Below are 21,202 nucleotides of genomic sequence, written 5' to 3'. Positions count from 1 at the left end.
TCACTCGAATCGATAAGAGTAATCAACAAAGAAAAAGCACTCGAAAAATCTACGGGACCAAGTTCAATATATGATAAGAAAATCTTTTATCGACTCATGCAGATAAATACATTTTCTTCGATGGGAAATAAACTGAAAAAAAAAGTATCAGATTCCTATTATTTCGGTCTTCAGGGAAAAACAGTGGAGGGGCTTACAAACTGAGTTGGGAAACAGCTTTGAAAACGAGTCTCAAGTGCAATGAAACTTGTATGATATCATCGAGGTGCACTTTCCTTCGTGAAAGGCTTAGAAGAAAGTAAAATGTTCATGTTTCAATAGCATCGTCATCGATAGAGGGAGAAAGTCATCGAGAATATCGTTCGAGTGCACTATTCGTGAGTCTTGCAGTCTCCGAAACATTGCACACGTGTTTAATCCATTTTTTGCTGTTTTATTCGCCAATGATAATTAAAAATTGGAATAAATATTTCAACTGACTTTTTGAATTCATTGAATTAACCGAGTCAAATTTGTGAAAATTGGGTAATAAAAATTCAAATATTCATTCAAACTTTCATAGTGACAGTGATTTTCTCTATTTGCGTGCTCATAAAAACTATTACAAAATGTTTGTGACATCACTCCTGCTGATAGCAACGGTTCTTCTAATCTATTATTACCTAATACGAAATTACAATTATTGGAAAGTCCGAAAAGTTTTGGGTCCAGAGCCTCAGTTGGTTTTTGGTAATACAAAAGATGTGACTTTGCTGAAAACCACGATGGGCGAGAGCCTCCAAGAGATTTACAAAATGTACGACGGGCTCCCTTTTGTTGGTATCTACGAGCTGAGGACACCGGCCATTCTACTGCGAGATCCAAAAATCATCAAGCTCATTTTAGTTAAAGATTTCAGCCATTTTCAAGGTGAGCTTTTATTATTTCTCATTAAGAAAAAACGTCACATTTTTACATCATTCGTTATGACAAGGACGCTTCGCCTGTTCTTAGCAACGAGCTTCGTAAGTTAGAACGAATCGATGCTGCCTTAATCACCCCATTCAATTCTTGTTCCCGCAAGCCCCACCCCCCCTCTTCAGAAAGTTGCTAATTGCAACTTTTTCCTAATGCACTAGTGTATTGCATTTGCACGAGGGCTAAAGGAAACTGTGGAAAACCTGGCCGATACAGGTCACTATATTTTTGCTGAGCTTGTGGCGTCCAGCATAGCATTAAAAACTAAAAAATTCCCACTCAGTGATTGATGCACGAGCCAATATACGACTGGGCTGTCAGCCATCCAAGGATCGCAGCCCCCCACCCCTCGGTCGATCGTAATTATTTTATTGGAACATAAAATGCTGCAAACAAACGCTGATTCAAATTTGGAAATTCCTATGAATATCGCTGTGCATTTCATACAGAGATACATTTTTAGAGTGGAGACAAAAGTCTGCTGGTGTGGATAGTCGAATTGAAAAAATCTTGTAATCACCATGAAGCATTTCAACCAGGCATCGACTTGGATAAGTCAAAATTCTGAACATTGAAAATCGGATGTCAGATTACTTAAGGAATTGCTGGAAAAGATCAAGGAAGTCTCTCAAATTTCTCGCCATTTTTTTCCGTCTTCTTATTGGTTTCTCTTGACACCTTTACTTCCGAACGGTTGCAGTCGACTTATCCTCAATGTGTCGCATTCCCTGAAAAAAATAAAACTGCTGCAGAACTTGCCGATACACTATGTGCCCAGCTAATCCTTAAGGTGGTCATGCGCGCACACTCGAACATGACCACCAGAGGCGCTAAGTCAAGCCTATAACTGTGATGCAATTAGGCCAATCGTAATTCAACGCTGCAGCAGAGGAGATAAAGGGTATCTGCACGTTGAAAACTATCCACGAGAAACCAGGTGGCCATACATAATAAAAAGCATCTGCATGACCGTGAAATTCTTGGATTGACGATTCTCAACTTCCAAGATTGAAATATAGAACCACGTGATTTTTCTGTCTCTCTCAATTAGTGGGGGCACTGTATGCAAATTCTTGTCCTGATTTTCTAGAATTCTTTATTTTTTCTTTTTTCTCTTTTGGTATTTGTTTTTGTTATCCTTATTGATGGTTCTACGATCACCGGGCATGTGATATTTTATTATAGTTTTGGTCTCAGCAACAAAAAAATTGAAGCGAGATTCAGTTTTGTTTGGAATTTTTTAACGATGGAACGGTAACGCTCGTATTTTCAGATTGTACGTAGAAGTATTGTTCGAAACGGTTACAACATTTTCGATATCAGATGAAATGTTGAATGCTTAGAGTGTGACGTGAGAAGATAAATTAATCAAAACGAGACATCGCACAGTCGATTTAATTGTCTTATCACTGGCAGGTCGTGGAATCGTCATGAATGAGAGCGCCGATCCACTATGCGCTAATTTGATAAATCTATCGGGCCCGAGATGGAGAGTACTTCGAACGAAATTATCCCCGGCATTTACGGCCGGAAAGATTCGTCAAATGTTTCCAATCATCGAGGAATCTTCCAAAAAATACAAGGTTTTTTTAAATTCCTTTCCAATGATATTTATTATTCCCAAAAACCCACACGAATTTTACAAACTCGACAAAGATTCAACTGTTCACGTATGTCGAATTTTTTTCTTTTAATTGTCAAAGCAATTCGTAAAAAAGCATGCGGACAAAGAGGAAACGGTTGAATTTCGTGATTTAGCTGCCAAGTTCACGACTGAGGTCATAGCGACATGTTGCTTTGGTCTCGAGACGAATTCTATACAAGACGAGGACTCGGAATTTCGTGCTATGTGTCGCAAAGTACTCGACCCCTCTCTCGTAATCAGTCTCAAGAGAATCGTGCGTTCTTATTTACCCGGTGCATTCCAATTTTTCCGAATGAGTTTGACACCGTCCGAGGTAATGAAAATTTTCATTCATTTCTTTTTACTGACGGATGATTATCGAATTAATTTCACCGCACTGAGACAAAAATTTGGTTGGAACACTTGAAAAATGTTGAATTTAACTAAAATATTTAGTACCATACGCACGATAAAATATTTATTAAATATAGTACGAATTTTGAAATTTTTAGCGTAATTATTATTTTTTTCTGCAAAAATCGATGAAAAAAACGTGGTCTTCTGTAGTTTTTGGAAAAATGGCCGCCATTTTGTCATTTTCCAAAAATTAAAATTCGTATGATACACGCTATAATGTATCTAAAACGATTTTTATTTTTTTTCCGATCATCCATTCCAGAGATTTTATCAACAGCAGCGCACACCCATTTTTTTGACCTGTCTTCTCCCCTATTTTTCTGTACGAAAACTAAGTAAAACGAAAATTAAAAAAAAAATTGTGTATTCTAAGAGTGTATTTTTTAGGCCTAACACTTTTTATATCCATATTTATAATTTATACCGGTCAAAAAAATTCGTGAAAATAGTTTTTTTGGCCCGTCTAATTAGGCTAACCCCTTAACGAAGTTGAGGGTTATGTGACGATATTTAGGTTACTCTAACGTCATATTTTGTTGCTAAATAATCGTATATTGAATCTCCGTAGATTGTATTGTGGTAAAAAAACTTTTAGCTTAATTAACAAAATGATATAAAATATACTGAACTTTTCTTTCGAGGTAGACGTTTGTATAGACAATTGATTTGGTTCGTCGTCGATAAGCTTTAGTTAAGCTACGCGAAGAAAAAATTCGACTATCAAAATTATTTGTTATTTTCCACAAATCGTGTTGGCTAATATAATAATACATTTCAACAAATTTTGGGTTATATTGAACTGACCAGTATGATTCGATTTAAAAAATATTTATCATTCTCAACAAAACCGTTTAGATACTTCAGTGCTTGATATTGAAATAATCATAAAAGTGTATGTAAATTAAGTAAAAATAAACAAATGTTTCGAGTCCTTCGAACAAAAGATTTGGTTTCACTCGTTTAGTTAATTCAACAAAAATTTAGTGATTCGGATTTTCGTGAAAATTCGCATAAATTCCTTATTTATCCCAAGCGGATGGTAATTAGATTAAGCAACAAAATATCAACTAAAGACATTTAGTTGTTACAACGATTTTTTTTTCTCAGTGCTCTTTTTCAGATAATTCCTGTTTTCATTCCGTATATGGAATGAAGCCAGCGTTCCTGTTGATGATAATTTAAATCTTTTTCTTTTCAATGTAGGTGAGCCAGTATTTTATGACCGTCGTCAGGGACATGGTTAAATACAGAGAAGTTCACAATTATGTTAGACACGATATGATGCAGCTGCTGATGCAATTGAAAAACGGTGGCAGGCTTCACGATGACGAGGAAACGGAAAACCAGGATTATATTTCAGAAAACGATAACTGTACACAGAAAACTCCAGATATCGGTAAGTATAATGCAAATAAAGACAGTTCCACGCGAAATAATCGTTTTGCATTAATATTCGATGGATGGTTTCGAGTTAAAAAAGTTTCTTGCATGCCAGTCACGTATCCATTTCCAATAAGGGTTTTTACATTCGTAATGTTTGAGAAATAAAAATTAGCTAAATAGCGTCGTTAAATACTTCGAATATAATATTTGGTTCAATCAATGATTTATTTTAGAATAATGGGTTGTTTGTACAAATTTTTTGAAATTGTACATTTTTTCAGTGGTACCAAAACAAATAATTTTTGCCATTTTGACTTTTTGAATAAACGAAATATTACATTAGATGTTACATTCATCAAAAACATTGCTCGAATATTAGGCACTGACAGCGATAGGTGAGCGGTCGGCTTATGGTCTCAAGGATCACTTAAGTTCAGCTGCTACTTTTCACAGTTTCCGTTCGCCCTTATAGAAATATAATACACTGCTATATTGGCCAAAAGTTTTTGGGGATAGCAATCCGGGAGACTTTGGCGGAAACGTGAAAAAAAAAACAGCAAATTGGGAGGGGGCAGTAAGCATTGTAACGTGATGGGCTTATAAAAAATTGAAAGATTTTGTGCAGGAACGACGAACAAAACAAATAAATTATTATAATTAATTCTAATTAATCAATGATTAACTTTGATTTCAGAAATTGACTAATGAAATGTATTGTTTTTTTGTTAACGAAGTTATCGACGATAACGTCTTGGCTGCTCAAGCGTATATATTTTTTCTCGCTGGTTTCGAAACCTCATCGACAACCATGAGTTTCGCCATGTACGAGCTCGCTTCGAATCCCGAAATACAAGATAAGCTATACAACGAGATCACGACGACCCTGAGAAAGCATCGTTCCGTTAGCTACGAAGCTATTTCGGAAATGGAATTTTTAGATCGCGTCATTCGCGGTAAGTCAGCAGCACGTGTCTCAGAAAAATCATTTTCATTGTAAAATCGTTCATTTTTTTATTTCAACTTGCACCGATAGAAAGAGCGCCATAGAAATAACGTTGTAAAAGTTTGAAACGATTTGCACCCTCCGGAAGCACCGTTTAGAGGGCTTTTTAAAAATACCGACCGTCGGCCTTGTAACTTTGACAGATAGATCACCGACTGCAGGCAAATGTTGGGTTTATCCTTGATCGATAAAAAGGAAGACGATTGCAGTCGTGTCGTGGCACATTTTATCAGCAAACATTTTTTTCGAATGAAAATCAATCGAATATTTATAACAAAAAAAACAATTTCGCGTAGATTTTTGACGTTAACAATAATGCCGAAATCGATAAATCGATCATTTGGCTAAACTTGTAAAAGAGCATGAAGATTTTTCAAAACCTTCGCAGCAATGACGAACTATCTTTAGTACAATTTTTTCTCAAATATTCTCAGAAACTTTGAGAAAACATCCACCAGTGGGCATGGTACCTCGTCTGTGTAACGAAAATTATAAAATACCTGGAACCAACGTCGTTATTGAAAAAGGAGTTAAGGTATTAATTCCGATACACGCCATACACCATGATCCACACTATTATCCAAAACCATGGAAATTCGATCCGGAACGATTTCTCGAAGAGAACAAAAAGTTACGTGACAATTGTACATTTTTGCCATTTGGGGAAGGACCACGAATTTGCATCGGTACGTCCAAAATTTATCGATAAATTAAAATTTTATTATTCCCCTTTGACATAAACCCTTGCAAGCTTCTGCAAGCCTAACTCACAAATCGAACGCCGTTTGGGTCGTAATTTCATGAATTTCTAAAAACCTCTATGGCAATGCTTCCCAATACCCTATTTTATCACGTTTGCATGAGATACCAGAGGAAAGCTGCGCAAATTTATAATTTATACAGGCGGCTAAATTTTTATTGAGCTCGTCACTCAATTGGGTGACAATCATGGATAAAAAAAAATCTTAAAAAATAACAACTCAATGGTAGATGTGCTAGCTGATGCATGACTAAACGGTCAGCTATCCAAGTACTGGGTACGTCCTTGGGTAGAGCAGTTTAACTGGGAGGATTACTAAAGCCAGTAAATTTGGTAGAAATATGGGGTAGTATATTTTCAAAATATATTTGCAACATTAAATAATTGAAAAAAAAATTCTAGGAATTGGGGAAAATTTAACTAGTTTATTTTCCTCAGTTGAAAAATCGTGAGCTGTTTGACGTCGGTTCTTAACTAGCAATGGAATGTTTTGTTTGCTTGACTCTGAACTCGGTATCGTTGTTTGCATAGAACACCAACAGATTCGAAGAACAACGTTCTTTTGTACGAAACACATGAATCCGCTAATTAAACACAGTCAGTTGACGACACGTATCACGAATAATTGAGAATTTCTGCATGGAATAAACTCTATTTGTTAATGAGATAACTATTATTGTTAAAAAATATGTTAAATCGAGTTTTTTTCGACCATGCAAACAGTTTGATGTCAATTAAAAGTTGCAAATCAATTCATGGAAGTACAGTTTAAATATATTTACAAAAAATAATACTCACCTTATTAGTCGACGTGCAATCGCAGTGTCAAAGGAATCACATTTTTCTGAATATTCCAAAGAATATGAAATATTTGAAAAAAAATTATATTCGAAAACGATTTTCATGCTCAATACTACTAGTAAGTACAACACAGTTAATTATTATTTTTTGTTGTAATTTTTCTCGTATATTCATTGAACAATTCATTCGCTTGATTGTGTCAGAAAATCTTGTTCGTGTACGATTTTTTTCAAACTCAATATTTGGAATTTGTGATTTTTTTTCCTCGTAAATAATTATTATCAATAATTTTTTGTTATTTAATTTCAACAGGAACGAGATTTGCCTACATGCAAACAAAGGTTGGGCTCGTAGCATTATTGTCGGACTACAGAGTGGAGTTGAGCCCAAAAATGTGTTCACCTCTCGAATACGATCAAACGGCTAATATTCTCACCAGCAAGTCTGGAATTTGGCTCAAAATACGTAACCGCAGATAAATTTAGATAGAAAATTCATATTTGAGCTAATCATTGCTTTTTATAATTCTGTAAAAATTCTACGAGAACTATTTTTTTCAAAGTCATAAGGATTCATTTTTAAAGTTTCGAAAATATTTTAAATCATAAAATGAGAAATTTGGCGTTGGTAAATGCGTGCCACCAGTGCGCTTGACGAATTATAACTACGTGGAAAAAAAACAAGTGACTCTTACTTGACTTTCATGAAGTTTGGTGCTATCGGAGTTTTGGATCGCTGAATCCGAATATGAAAAGAAGGTTTTATTTAAAAATGTGGATTCGACTTGACAGAAAAAACTGTCTTGCTCATTCAGCCTCCGAGTCGCTTTTTTGAATGAGCTTATCTCCGGCTCAGATGAATTTAGAGAGTCAACTTATTTTTTCTTCTCTTCATAGTTATTTGTGATGGAGTTGCCACGATGCTTGATATGATTTTTTGGCGCTACAGACTGGCCTGACCATACGAAGCACTGCTTTTTAAGCAATTTCTGATTGTCTCGAGTATCACTATCGATTTTTGAATCAACTGCTCCTTCAAATTCGATTCAATTGTGTATGTATACGAATACATGGTGACACTTTGATATCTCTCCTTCGACTGGAATGAATCGTCGATTCGGACATTGCCGAGTGGTGGGGTGAAAAAAAAAACATGCGAGCGAAATCCACTGTAATTTGATATTCATTACAGCTGAATCTATACGTAGCATTTTATGTATTATTTCCCGCCATTTCTTGGAAATGTCGAGGGTGCATAAAAATATGTTAACGTTGAAATGCTCACTGGGAAGTGTATGAACTCAGGAGCGATTGAACGGTGTTGAATACTCATTAAAAAGTTGAGGCTGTACGCCTATCGATACGTGGCCGAAGTGTGCAAGCAATAATCCAACACAATAAAAAATTGATGAAATCAAATTGAGAGTGAAGATCAATCGTTTATTTTTTCTTCAGTTACAAGCTTTGCTAATTTTAGTTTGATCATTCAATCAAGTTTTACGCGGACAGAAAAATCACGTGCACTGCACAACGAATTGGTTGACAACGATTTGCAGGAGACTTCTTTGGGTTCGTTCATTGGCAAGTATTAAATCGGACAGTATTGAAAATACTGTCGAATCGCCAGTCCAATGTACAGATACTAAAAAGACTCACTGCAGTAGAATGCTAATCGAAATTTGGTACTGTGAAGACACCAAAAAAAATGTAAAAGCTCAAACTCGTCGAGGAAATAAATATTTATCAGTTCATTATTTCATCCATTTCATGTACTAAAATTCAATAGCAAAAATAAAGTGACAGCACTCAAGGGACGATGGTCCAGGTACGCTTTGCAAAGAAAAATATTTTCCGATATCGTTAGAGCTGGTTAGTAAATCAATCGTTGCAAATAAATTCGAATGTAATTAGCGCAATAAACGTCAAGGGGCCTAAGATGAACTAGTACTCGGTGATTTGTGGAAAACTCATCCACGACTGAGTCGGATTCACTCGGAAATGTTATTGAAGAGTGGGAGTAGAATAATGAGGCGCCCCCGATATCAAATAAAGTTTATCAGTTGTTACATCAAAGTATATTAAAGCGACCGATGGAAATGAAAAACAAAACGTAGAATTATCTTCTTATATTCCTTTCGCTATACCACAACATGAAGGGAAAAAGCAAGCTGGAAGTAAAAAACGCGGAAGAGTGCAGGGGCAATTTGTCGACACTGGATACTTATTACGAACTCGAGTCTCTTCGTTTCTTGGTACGTCACTCATTACGTCTGATGCAATAATATATCGGGAAGAAAGTATACGTTTAGAATCGATACGAAGCTAACTTTCTTCATTTGCATTAACGGTAATGATTTTTCATTGTTTTTATGAAAAAAAAAACTGATTTGTCATTAATATCATTGGATACGATAACCTGTTATGAAATGTAGTGTCATTTGTTGAATAGCAGAAAAAAGTTGTTAATCTTCGCTGCTCAATTGCAAATAACATGAATAAAAATCGAAAAAGCAAATGATTCAACTGTTTCTTGGTTTAGTGCTATTGAAATCTTCGGAAAATGACGAAACGATGGGATAAGTACAGATTTTATGAAAACACCTTAAGGAGATTGATGATTTACGCGGGTTTGTGGCCGGAATTGAATTCGAAAATGCATCAACGAGTGTTGCTCGCTTTTCATGCTGTAGCTGGATTGTTCGCGATGTGGGCGGTCACCAATTATTGTCAAGTCTACTTTGGAAATCGTCAGCGTTTCATGAGTGGGTTTGCCCTATTAATGGCTTATCTCACAGTCATCATCAAGGTGGACTTTTTTCATATCGCTAATGTCAAGAATCAAGATAAGACTAGTTAACTAATTAGTGATTGTTTTCGATACGAAGACGATATCTTTGACTCTTTATCGAACACGCCTCGAAGACCTTCATCACAACTTGGCTAAGACGGTCCAGTCTGATCTGAGGAACGAAGAGTTGAAGCCTATTTTTTTGTCATCATTTTTATGGTTTTATCGGCCAACGATGATTTTGGCAAGTTCGACTTGGACGGCGATCGGTTTGAGTTGGTTCAAGCCGCTGATAGTTGTGGCCATTCAACTCTCCAAAGGAGCCACTAAATTGATATGGATATTGCCATTGAGCACCGTTTATCCATACAAGATCGATTCCCATACCTGGCGATATCCAGTTCACTACCTTTTCGAGATTTACTCCGGGGTGACTTTAGCCATTTTTTCCTCCTCCAGTGACGCCCTTTTTGGCTACTATATGTTTCAATTAACCGGTCAACTTCGAACGCTATCGCATCGGATTAAAAATCTGGCATCGAGCAAAAACTATCAGGAAGAATTACGCGACTGCGTTGATCGTCATCAAGTTCTTGCGCGGTGCCAGGACCATGTCAATCGAATTTACGGTCCAATTATTCTTTGGCTACTCGTGACCAATGCCCTTATCATGTGTGCTCTCGTCTACGAAGCTTCGCACGTGAGTATTACTCGGCTTTCTTTTATCAACAGCAATCCTCAAACCTGTTGTCAATTTCGTTTTGTGTTCTCAGGTGAAGGTCCAAAAAGCCATCGCCATTGTAATCTACATCGGCATGAAATCGATACAGACATTGGTCTACGGATGGTTCGGCACGATGCTTACAAACGAGGTACTTTACGTTGTTATTCGACCTCCCCGTGATGTTTAATCTCTTCCATACGAACCTCATTGAAGTATTCATTTAGAGCAATAATTTGAACGACGCTGTTTACTCGTGCGCGTGGCCAGGCTCTGGTCAAAAACGCCTAATGACCGACGTCTTGATCCTCTTGATGTACAAGCCATTCGTCCTGAGTGCCTGCAGTGTTGCCAACGTGTCGGTCGATATGTTCGTCAACGTCGGTCTCACTTCCCACTCTAATTGACTTGAATTTCTTTTCTGCTTTTGATATTTCGTTCTTATTATTTCCAGGTCGTGAACACTGCCATGTCATATTTCTTCATGTTGCGAACGATGGACGAGAAAAACGAAATGTCAGGCTCCTAAAAATACCGAAGTATCGAACTGATGATTAGTGGAAACAATTTAGTGTCCATGTGGACGATTCCGAGTAGATTATGAACTAGAAAATATAGAGTAGGAAAACAGTCCATCGGCTTACAAATCTAACCATATGCAATAACCGTCCAGGCTTTGTATTATTGTCTCCCGCTTTCTATGAACGTAGACCGTCAGAGAAGAAAAAGATGATAGAAAATAAATGGTAGTATATTCAAATAAAAATATGCAAATATAATCAATAAAAATTGAACTTTTAAAGGATGCATACGATAATAAAAAGCACTTTGTATTTTTTATACCCCAATGTGGATTCAGGTACAGAAAGTTTATGTACTGATTAGACAGCGAAATTTGTAAACATGCTCTACTTTTGTTACAACTTATTTTTACAAATTTACTTAGTTTGTTCGGAAGGTCAAGTTTGCGAAAATAAGACCCCTTACCTGTCGAGTACTTTTTTTCGCTTTAGCGTCTTTTGATAGTAGTAATTTTTTTAAGGTAGTTGATTATTGGTACTTTGAAAATTTTAGAATTAACTGACTTTTTGTCAAATCTCAACACTGGTTTTTCCCCACCCAAAATTATTATTTGGAGGGAGTAAATCTATATCTTAACGTATTTGCAGCATCTGTACTGGGGTAACAGACGGGGAAGGGATGCACGCTGGACACTCACAATTTTCACTAATTTTGGGATTAAAAAATGATTGTACTGCCTTAGCTTATTAATTTGAAAAAATAATACGCTTGACTTCGGAATTGATTTCTACCATACCATTTCGAAGCAGGGGAAACGGGGGTAAAACGCGATTTTTCAAGATTTGCGGAAATTGTTTTTTTTTTTTTTTTATTCTGGCAATTCGGTATATTCCTGAAAAAGGAATTTTGAGAAAAACAATGAAAATTGAAAAAAAAAACGAATAAAAAAAAACAAATTAAAAAAAATTGGAAAAAAGAGAAATTTTGAAGAAAGTTCTAATTTTTTGCGACTGCTTTTTGAAAGAAGTCACTAAAGTATGTTGCAATGAAATGACAGTGAAAAAAATTTTCACTCATTTTTAAGAGGTTCTCCTTGTCTCCGAAGAATTTTTTTTTCGAAAATTGCAAAAATTTCAGTACGTTTTTTAGTGTTTGAGTGTAAGAAATGGATGAAGGTTCTCGAATATGTGAAAATTAAGATATTCTCCTGTCCCGTTTTGCCCCGGTCTCCCTTATATTTACGAATACAACTCTGATCGAGTCTAAGATGCTCTGATCCGATACTTGACAACGAGTGGATATTAATATTTCTTCGGCAACTGAATTTAATCAATAGTATATTACGACCCTAGGCCCGAAAGTTGGATTTCCTGGCATGTGCTATATGAAGGCCTCGGCTTCGCCTCGGCCTTCATGTCGCACATGCCAGGGCATCTAACATTTGGGCCGTGGGTTGTATACTATTTTTCTTGATCCCGTAGCCGAAAGTACGTTCAATAATTACTAGCAATTGCGAGGAGGGGGGGGGGGGGGGGGGGGGTGCCCGCCCGACTTTTGCAGGACCGAGGCGAAGCCGAGGTTTTGCTGGTCGGGGCGGGCATTAAAAACATAAACAAAAAGTAAAAAAACACACACAAAATATCACACAATGATACAACAATATTATTAGTACAAATAAATAATTCGTTGATACATGTCTGATTCAAAGTCCCATGATAGTTAACAATTTTTATATATGAATATTTCCCGCTATACTTGACAATTTATATGAATATGTGCTTTCCTATGAACCTGGAATTTGGAAATACAACATTATTCCGGACGACCATATTCATTTTATAAGTTCGGTTACATTATTTTCTGTTTTCGCATCTGAACGAACAAATGTATGTTATTCGTCCGGGTTCATGGCAGTATAGCGCATAACATGAATGATAAAAGCTACGCTATACGCGCCCGCTTGAAGCAAATAATAATGATGCTTGGCAACGAATAAACAAAATCATGGCAACGAATACAGGCTTCACATTCATATATCGAAATGTTAAAGGATCACCGGCCGCAAAAATATCGTCAGAGCGCACTGAAGTTAGCCGAGTTAGCCGGCCACGAAAAATGCTCTTCCCGGCCTGAAATGCGGCCGGAAAGTGCGTACTTTCGGCTAGGGGAGCAAGAAAAAGTATAAATAGTTTCGAGCAGTGGGAGAATCAAATGAAACGATCGATAGTGATTGAACCGAATCACTTATTATATCTTAATGTCTAGTTGCAACGGATGGAAAAAAGTTATCCGCATCATTATCCTTCCACTTTCTAATATTGTAGACCATGAATTATAAACAAAAGTTAGAAAACAAAGTACACTCGGAAGTTTATAATCGTTGGAGCTATTTCACGATGCTTGTTATCCATTTGAAAATTGCGACTCTTCGTAGTTTGTACGTCCCTTGTCACGGTATCCACTGCAGCAAAACGTTGAAACAAAACGCATGCAGATATAACTCGTACAGAGCCAATCTTATTTCACGTCTCGAATAAAATATTTTTAATCATTGGAAATTTTAGGGTAAGACAAAATTTCATGGAATTGTATACTCTCAAGTTTTTCAAATAAGTAGCTTTCATAAAAGATAATGAGGCAGATTATTTGATGCGAATTAAAAAATATCAAAGCCATTTAATAAGGAATTAAGTTTTTGGCACAAAAATAATTATGGATAAAAAAGAATTGCATCTAGAGCCGCTTTAGGAGCTTGATATTAAGTATCGAAAGAAGCACTCAATGTGATCCTTTTTCAGTTTGTTTTATACTTTAATGCATAAAAGCGTGTCACCAACTCAGTACTTTACAACAAAAATTGTAACAAAATATTGCAGCTTAATGCGCATTTAGAATGTTGATATTTTATTTTTTGATTGCATCGAGAAAGGCAACATTCTATGTTGGTATGAGAGATCTGCATTCACTTAGGTGTCGGCTCGACCATACAGTTTTGACATTCCATTTGCCAAGTGATAGAAGTGAAGTTATTAATGAAATGACACATTAAAAAAACTCGATTAAAACGATCTTCGCCAAAATTCAACTTATTCGGACAGCTTTATCCCTTAGCAAACTTACGTCAGATAAAACGAGAGTGTTACATACAAAAACTCTACCAGGAACGTATCTTACCAAAACATTTTTATCAGTGAATGAATAAGCCGCAACGCCGAAATTCATCACCTCTTTTAAGACCCATCCAGCTGTAAAATTCTTCTAGAAAACGCTGAAATACAAAATTACCATCGTAGGTAGGCAGCACAACGGAATCGCAGTTCGATTCTTTAAAATGAAGTCATAGAAAGAATTTCTTACTGTCAACCGCTTTACCTCTTTTAATTGGACGATCATACATTTTCGTACTCGGGATTTCAATTGAGTTATAATTAGTGAGGAGTGAAAAAAAAAAATTCCGGAAATTTTTAGATTTCCGGAAATAATTTAACTAAAATATTTGGTCCCGTACACACGACAAAATATTTGCTAAATTTCATAAAATATTTAGAGAATGATTCAAACAGACAGCGATTTGGGTTGACAAAATTAAGGGTTATGTGACGATATTTGGGTTACTCCAACGTCATATTTTTTTGCTACGAAAATAGTTGTATATTGAATCTCCGTGTGATAAGAGTTGCGATAAGAAAACCTTCAACTTAATTAAAAAAATGATTTACCGTTCGGACAAAAAATAGAGGACTAGTGCAATCGATATTCTGTACTGGCTATCACCTTGAATGTCCAATGATTCCTGAGAGAGAAGAAGGTCAGGGCGAGTCAAGCGGCGAAATACTGCTGTGTGTGTGCTTCGAAATACATTGATGCATGCGGAAATTTATTCAAATTTTTATTCAAAACATTTCATCAAATTAGGTTTCACTATTTTTTTTGGGAAGATCGGAAGTGAAAAACCCAGCGATGAGGAAAATAATTCTGTTAAAATTTCTACATGATAACGCCAGCTTTTATTGCAGGTTGATCAGTGACATGATATAAATTAACTGTCTATTTAAACAAATCTTTATATATCGTAGAATGAGAGCATGTACAATGGGAATGAAAATTTTCTCATGTTATTTCAACCTGGTAACGAATTTTTCAGACAAAAAATGCCTACGTTCTCAAAATCTTGATTATGAGATGGTAAAATATGCTTCTTTACAAATAAAGTGGAAAATTCCAGTTGATTTCTGTACTGTTCAACGGAGAAGAAGCGACTAGTTACGCTTTTTCTACAGAAAAAAATCGAACCCCATACGGTTGCGTAGGAAATCGATTTTTTTTCATTTCTAATTGAAAATTTAGTACCAATAATGAATTGAAATTTATTTAATTTCGTAATGTGACAGTTTTTCCGATGCAACAACGACGTGAGCTCGGATTGTGTATTATTGTCGGGGAACTTGTGCGCTCTGATCACCAGTTGCAGTGTTTCTCTCCCTTTTATCAATTTCCATATGTCGTTGACCCACGTCATTGATATGGAAATGTTATACAACTTCGCCTGACAGAGGCTTCAGTTGAAAAAAAATTTCATGTCCACGAGAAGTGAGAACCAATGTATTTATTTTGTTCATTGATTAAATCGACTGTTGAGCATACACTGATCAATTAAATTTCGTCACGCATCGCTCACGCACGTACCTAAGTGGTAATCCATATTAAAGTGTCGTCATATCAATAAGGCAACGTACAGTAATCTCGTGAATGAGCACCAACGATTTCTTCGTAATCAGTCGCACTTAATCGCGGCGAAATGATAAAAAAAACTGGCATTTCCGTTGGCTGTTTCGTATAGAATTGAGTTCGAAAATAAAATTCAATCATTAAATAATTAAATAATTCCTAATGATCCAATCATTCGGCCGAGTAATCACATTTTGTAGTACTTGAACTGAATCACTTTGATCGGAGTGGTAATTGCGAAAAATTCATAGAACGATACATTTAAGGGGTCAAACATCATTAAAAATCAATATTTTGAATTTCGAAGCGCGAAAATCCTTCAATTTTCAAAATTTATGTATGATTTTAGTTCAGGTGATAGCCACTGCTTTACAAATCAAAACGCTTATTGGTTTTTTCATCTCAGACAAACCAATCCCCCGGAATCGTGGGGACCATGGAGAAACATATGGGTTCCCATGGTGTAGTTTTACACCGAATCTACCAGAGATATCAGAGTTAAAAAATTCTATCATGCAGTTGAAATACCAATAAATGAACCCTTCAAATTTCAAAAGTCTATGTTCTTTTTCTTGCCGCAAAAAAATCGCGAAAAAACCCCAAAAAATCCGGCTCCCTCGCGGGGTGACCCCCTTAAGTCTTCAAGTCAAATCAAACAAATTTTTTTCGGTTTTTACTCAAGAATTTGTTGCTCAAGTGGTTTGATTATAAAAAATCTTTTCCAACGACTCGCAGGCAAAAAAAGCGCTTGAAAATGTCGAATGATAACTTCGTAGTGCACGCTCATCGAGATGGAGCTACGAGAAGGTTGGGTCCATGGACGAATGAGTAGTGGGAAAAGTCACGTCCGCCAGTAAATATTCGGGAAGGTATACGAAAAAACAGTTGAAAACTAGAGGGCAGGACGGAATTCAGGTCGGGAGAAAAGTCTTTTGGTGTCTGCGCGTTCCATTGCCATGGACATGCAGGTAAACGCGTTGTGTGATGACAAACATTCGAGCAGGCTGCGAATACGTGCCAAGAAACGTGTATAAGCGCTATGCATAAATCGCGATTTTTTCTCAAGCCAGTCACAGTCGAGCGTCGGCTGGAGAATGACGTTACCACGGAGGAAAATCGACGCTTAGTCTCTCAGTAGTGTTGTAGCTGGAATTGTGAAGTGTTCGTTTTTACAGAAAAGTAATTATTCGTAATTGTCAGTGAAAATATAAATGAACCAGTTAAAACGAAGAAATTTTCTTAGTTCAAACGATCGTTGCTTCAATTATTAAGCGTCTCTTTTTTGACAATTTTTCCTAGTCCACAGCCCCTTATCGGAATGTTGGATTCCGTACACAGACCACGATAATAGCACGACGATAAATCCTCCGAGTGTTTTGATTATAAGTGACTCCCCGATTAAAATTACCCAGCGAAACTGTAACGAACGTTTTATACGAGCTTTTTTTATCCTCGGCGACTGCGCTAATTCGCAGAAATGGCAATCCTTTGGATTCCACTACCTCCATAATTCCGTGATTTCCAAAAATATTTGGAAAATGGAAAATGATTCATCGAGAACAGCTGCGTCAAACATAAATTTGCAAGCATTCGAGTATCCTATAAGCTGCTCGAGATAACGACAGACGAATATGGGTCAAGGATAATCGTCGTGTTTTCGTGATTATCGACACTCTTTCAATCGATTCGGCCAACCGAACAATCACTCGAAATTCACAGCAAAACTCCTCACGGGGATGAGCACAAAACGTGCTATCAAAACATTTTTATAATCGTTTTAAAAATAAGAAATATGAAGGTTCCACGAAAAAAATAAAATTCACGTGAATGCTTCAACCAATTCGAATGAATACAAAGTTCACGAACGAAAGTGATAAAATCTTGGCTAAATTTCGAATCAATTGATGCAGATTTCGTCTCGAAAAAAACGAAACAACGCGTCGTTGAAACGACTACGGAACAATAAACATTTTTTTATTTTTTTCCGACTTTACGTCCCAATAAAAATAATTTTTGTACTGAATATTCCAACGTACTGATCATTTAGATTCAATTGAACGTTACTCTCGTCGACGAAACAATAAATTCAAGCGCCTCGTTAAAAATATACATTTTCGAACATCAATTTTCGAACTGACCTTGAACTACCTCTAGAGTTGGTCGAAAATCGGAAAAATGATCGTCATGGATATACTGACGAATCCGTTTACAGTATTGGGCATTGCGATAGCAGCGTTTTATTATTATATGACATGGACTTTTGATTTTTGGTTAAAACGCGGAGTGCCATTTAGGAAGCCGACGATACTGTTCGGTAATTTTGGCGACCTGTTGCTGTTTCGTAAATCGCAACCGGATGGCATTAAAGAGATGTACAATTGGTTCAGGGGATCTCGTTATTTAGGTGTATTTAGGGTTCGATCGCCGATTCTGATACTGCGTGATCCAGAGTTGGTGAAGCACGTGTGTATAAAGGATTTTAAGTGCTTTAAAAATCGTGCAATACAAGTAAACACGAGGGAACCATTGTCCCGTAACCTTTTCAACCTCGAGGGCAAAGCTTGGCGAGATTTGAGGCTGAAATTGACGCCGGCATTTTCGGTCGGTAGAATGAAACGAATGTTTTATTTATTGAACGAGTGCGAGGAAGAATTGGAAAGATTGGTCGAGGCGAGTTGTCGCGAAAACAGTGCCACTGAAGTTCGTGATTTGGCAACTCAATTCACCATTGACGTGATCGGCAGTTGCGCTTTTGGCATACATATGAACGCTTTGAAGGACGATGAAACGAATGCCTTTCGTCGTATGGCCGCTGAACTGTCAAAACCGAGCTACAAATCCACCTTGTGGCGAATGTTGAGAACCTCTTTACCTACACTTTATCGCATCCTCGGTGTTCGAGTCCTCGCACCCGAGGTCACCGACTTTTTCAAGGACATTGTTACTCGAGTTATCGAACAAAGGGAAAGAGAACTCGGGCCCAAACGACACGATTTAATGGACATTTTGATGCAATTGAGAAATGTCCATCACTCAGACTTGGGTAACGACGATTATCAGAATGGTAGCAATTCTGAAGAAACGCAACGAGCTAAGGACATTGGTAAAGTCAAATGGATCCTCGTTATTTTCTATCAAGTAGCACTTTTCTTTAAGGCCTTATATGCACTTGCAGCGAACGAAAAAACTTTATTTTCTTGATTTTTTTCGACAAGAAAATAAATGTTTATTGAAAAACTGTAAACGATATTCATTAGTACATATGTTTATGTACTTGTACAATTTTTTTCGTCAGAAAATTTCTCAAAATGGCAAAACTTCAGCTGTCTTCCAGTAGCACCTTTTTTGGAGGATCAGTTACGGCGGACGTGATAACTAAAAAACTATTAATCCGATCCATATCAAATTTATACCACTTATTCATTATAATAATAGCTTGGGACTGGACGAAGGATTGCAAAAATTTTGATTAAAAAAAAATGGCGACAGTTTTAACAAAAAATTCATTTTCGAGGTGCTAAATTTTCGGTTTTCTTGTTACAATTTTTTTTCCAACAAAATAAGAAATTCTTCGGCCGAAATAGCTACGAATCTAATGCTCCGATCTTTATGAAATTTGGTGAGAATATTCTTCAGACATTGTACTTAAAGAATATCTAATCAGAACATCTAGAATATCTTTTTAGAATATCTAAAAATTCTTCGATTTTTCCGCCCATCACAAGCGTATTTAAGGCCTTAAATTTGTCGTTTACAACTGTTAAAAAAGTTGATCGGTTTATGGGTTATTGTACTTCGAAAATTGCATTCTACTTGACTAAAAATCAAACAAATCGATTGGAATCCGATTATCTTTGTTCATTTTCAATAAAACTTTGTAATCAAATTTTCGAAAATTCCCAGAACTCAGCAACAATGACATCGCAGCCCAGGCCTTCGTTTTCTTCTTAGCCGGTAACGAAACCTCTTCGAATACGATCTCTTTCTGTCTCTACGAACTGGCGCTAAACGAGGAAATTCAAGAAAAAGCGCGACGTGAAATTCTTGATGAAATCAAAAAACGAGATGGCAAATGGGATTATGATACTATTCAGGATATGAAATATCTTGAGATGATTATTCTCGGTGAGTTTTGACAACAGATTTGGTAATCTCTCCTTGAAAATGTGAAGAAATGGCTCAATTTTCCAATTATCAAGTCTCAAAATAATTCAGAATAAATCGATATTTCAAGGTTTCCATTCCCATTGACTAAAAAATGTTGTTGAATCAAGAAAACTTCTAAAATGTTTTTCCAAAAAGTATGATTTGTTTGTTTTAACGTCATTATCGTTCCAGAGACTTTAAGGAAATATCCATCAGCACCACTATTGTCACGAAGATGTGAATATCGATATCGGATACCCGGAACAGAAGTGGAACTGCCCGCAGGTATGAGAGTCGTCATACCGATTTATGGTCTTCACCACGATCCCGATTATTATCCAGAACCCGATAAGTTCGATCCTGAACGATTTTCTGACGAGAATAAGAATGCCAGACCGGCACATACTTATTTGCCATTTGGTGATGGGCCTCGGAATTGTATTGGTATGTAAAGGTCGAAAAAAATTCGTCGCAAATTTTCAGATTTTTTAATGGCGTAGTTTGTGCGTGAAAGCCCTTTAAAAACTCTGTGACGTCATAAAATCGGCATATTCGCGTATATAAGAGTGCGGCAGGGCTCGCGCTGGCTTTTCTTTTACGTGTTAGTTTTTTTGCCGCCAATTTTCTCGAAAACGGTGATAATTGTCTTGACCAGTTTTTTACATAACTTTCTATCCATGCCGGACAGTGTTCTTATTTGTAGTATTTTAAGATTCATCGCAAACTTTTTTGTTTTTAATTCTTGGCGTCGAGCCGCTATTGCGTTTATATTGATTACCTTGAAAAAATGTTGTTTTTTTGTGATTGTTTTTCGACGCATTCTCATTGTTTGGAAATGAAATTAAAGAGCTTTGGGACACGAAACGACATGATGTCATTGAGTTGAGCATCACGCGGTAGTTTCGTTCCAATATTCTGAAAATGCCCTCAATATCGAGAATCAATTGTCAAAAGAGTTTTCACGAAATTCATGAAATCATGAAAATAACGCTGCTTTTGCTGAATATCTTGTCAAGAGCCAGTCCATCATTTCAAATACCGAAAAAAAGCGTCGTTTCAATACTGATTTGTATTCTAGGAATGCGATTCGCTTTACTGCAAACGAAAATGGGTATCATTGCATTTTTACGACGTCATCGGGTCGAGCCATGCGAGAAAACGATCATTCCCATTAAATTCAGCAGGCGAAGTCTGGCGACATCTAGCGAAGGAGGTTTTTGGCTGAAAATAAAACGTGTCGTTTGAGCTTAAGATTTGTTAATGTTAATAAAAGTATGTGACTTGTGGCATCTGTTCGTCTCGTGACGTGCCAATACCCATCGTCAAAGCCATCGCACTCGGATCAGGGTTATG

General features: G+C 36.7%; 2 protein-coding genes across 2 annotated transcripts; both read left to right on the top strand.

The window, feature by feature from the left end:
• Positions 1-397: 397 nt before the first annotated feature.
• On the top strand, positions 398-21,138 carry LOC122407375 (uncharacterized). The gene is made up of 14 exons (XM_043413544.1): positions 398-909; positions 2,374-2,540; positions 2,661-2,915; positions 4,202-4,394; positions 5,116-5,334; positions 5,819-6,070; positions 7,258-7,416; positions 9,635-9,750; positions 9,830-10,432; positions 10,506-10,604; positions 17,858-18,806; positions 19,607-19,828; positions 20,042-20,293; positions 20,928-21,138. Exons 1-14 carry the CDS (start codon positions 609-611, stop codon positions 21,092-21,094), a joined length of 3,954 nt encoding a protein of 1,317 aa, XP_043269479.1. The 5' UTR covers positions 398-608; the 3' UTR covers positions 21,095-21,138.
• On the top strand, positions 9,505-11,254 carry LOC122405867 (odorant receptor 49b-like). Its single transcript, XM_043410911.1, has 5 exons — positions 9,505-9,750; positions 9,830-10,432; positions 10,506-10,604; positions 10,681-10,833; positions 10,908-11,254. Exons 1-5 carry the CDS (start codon positions 9,505-9,507, stop codon positions 10,980-10,982), a joined length of 1,176 nt encoding a protein of 391 aa, XP_043266846.1. The 3' UTR covers positions 10,983-11,254.
• Positions 21,139-21,202: the final 64 nt, after the last annotated feature.

The sequence above is a fragment of the Venturia canescens genome, chromosome 2 (assembly GCF_019457755.1).
Source record: "Venturia canescens isolate UGA chromosome 2, ASM1945775v1, whole genome shotgun sequence".
Taxonomy (NCBI): Eukaryota; Metazoa; Arthropoda; class Insecta; order Hymenoptera; family Ichneumonidae; genus Venturia; species Venturia canescens.
Note: the sequence above shows the minus strand (reverse complement) of the source record. Positions and strands in the feature narration are given on the sequence as shown.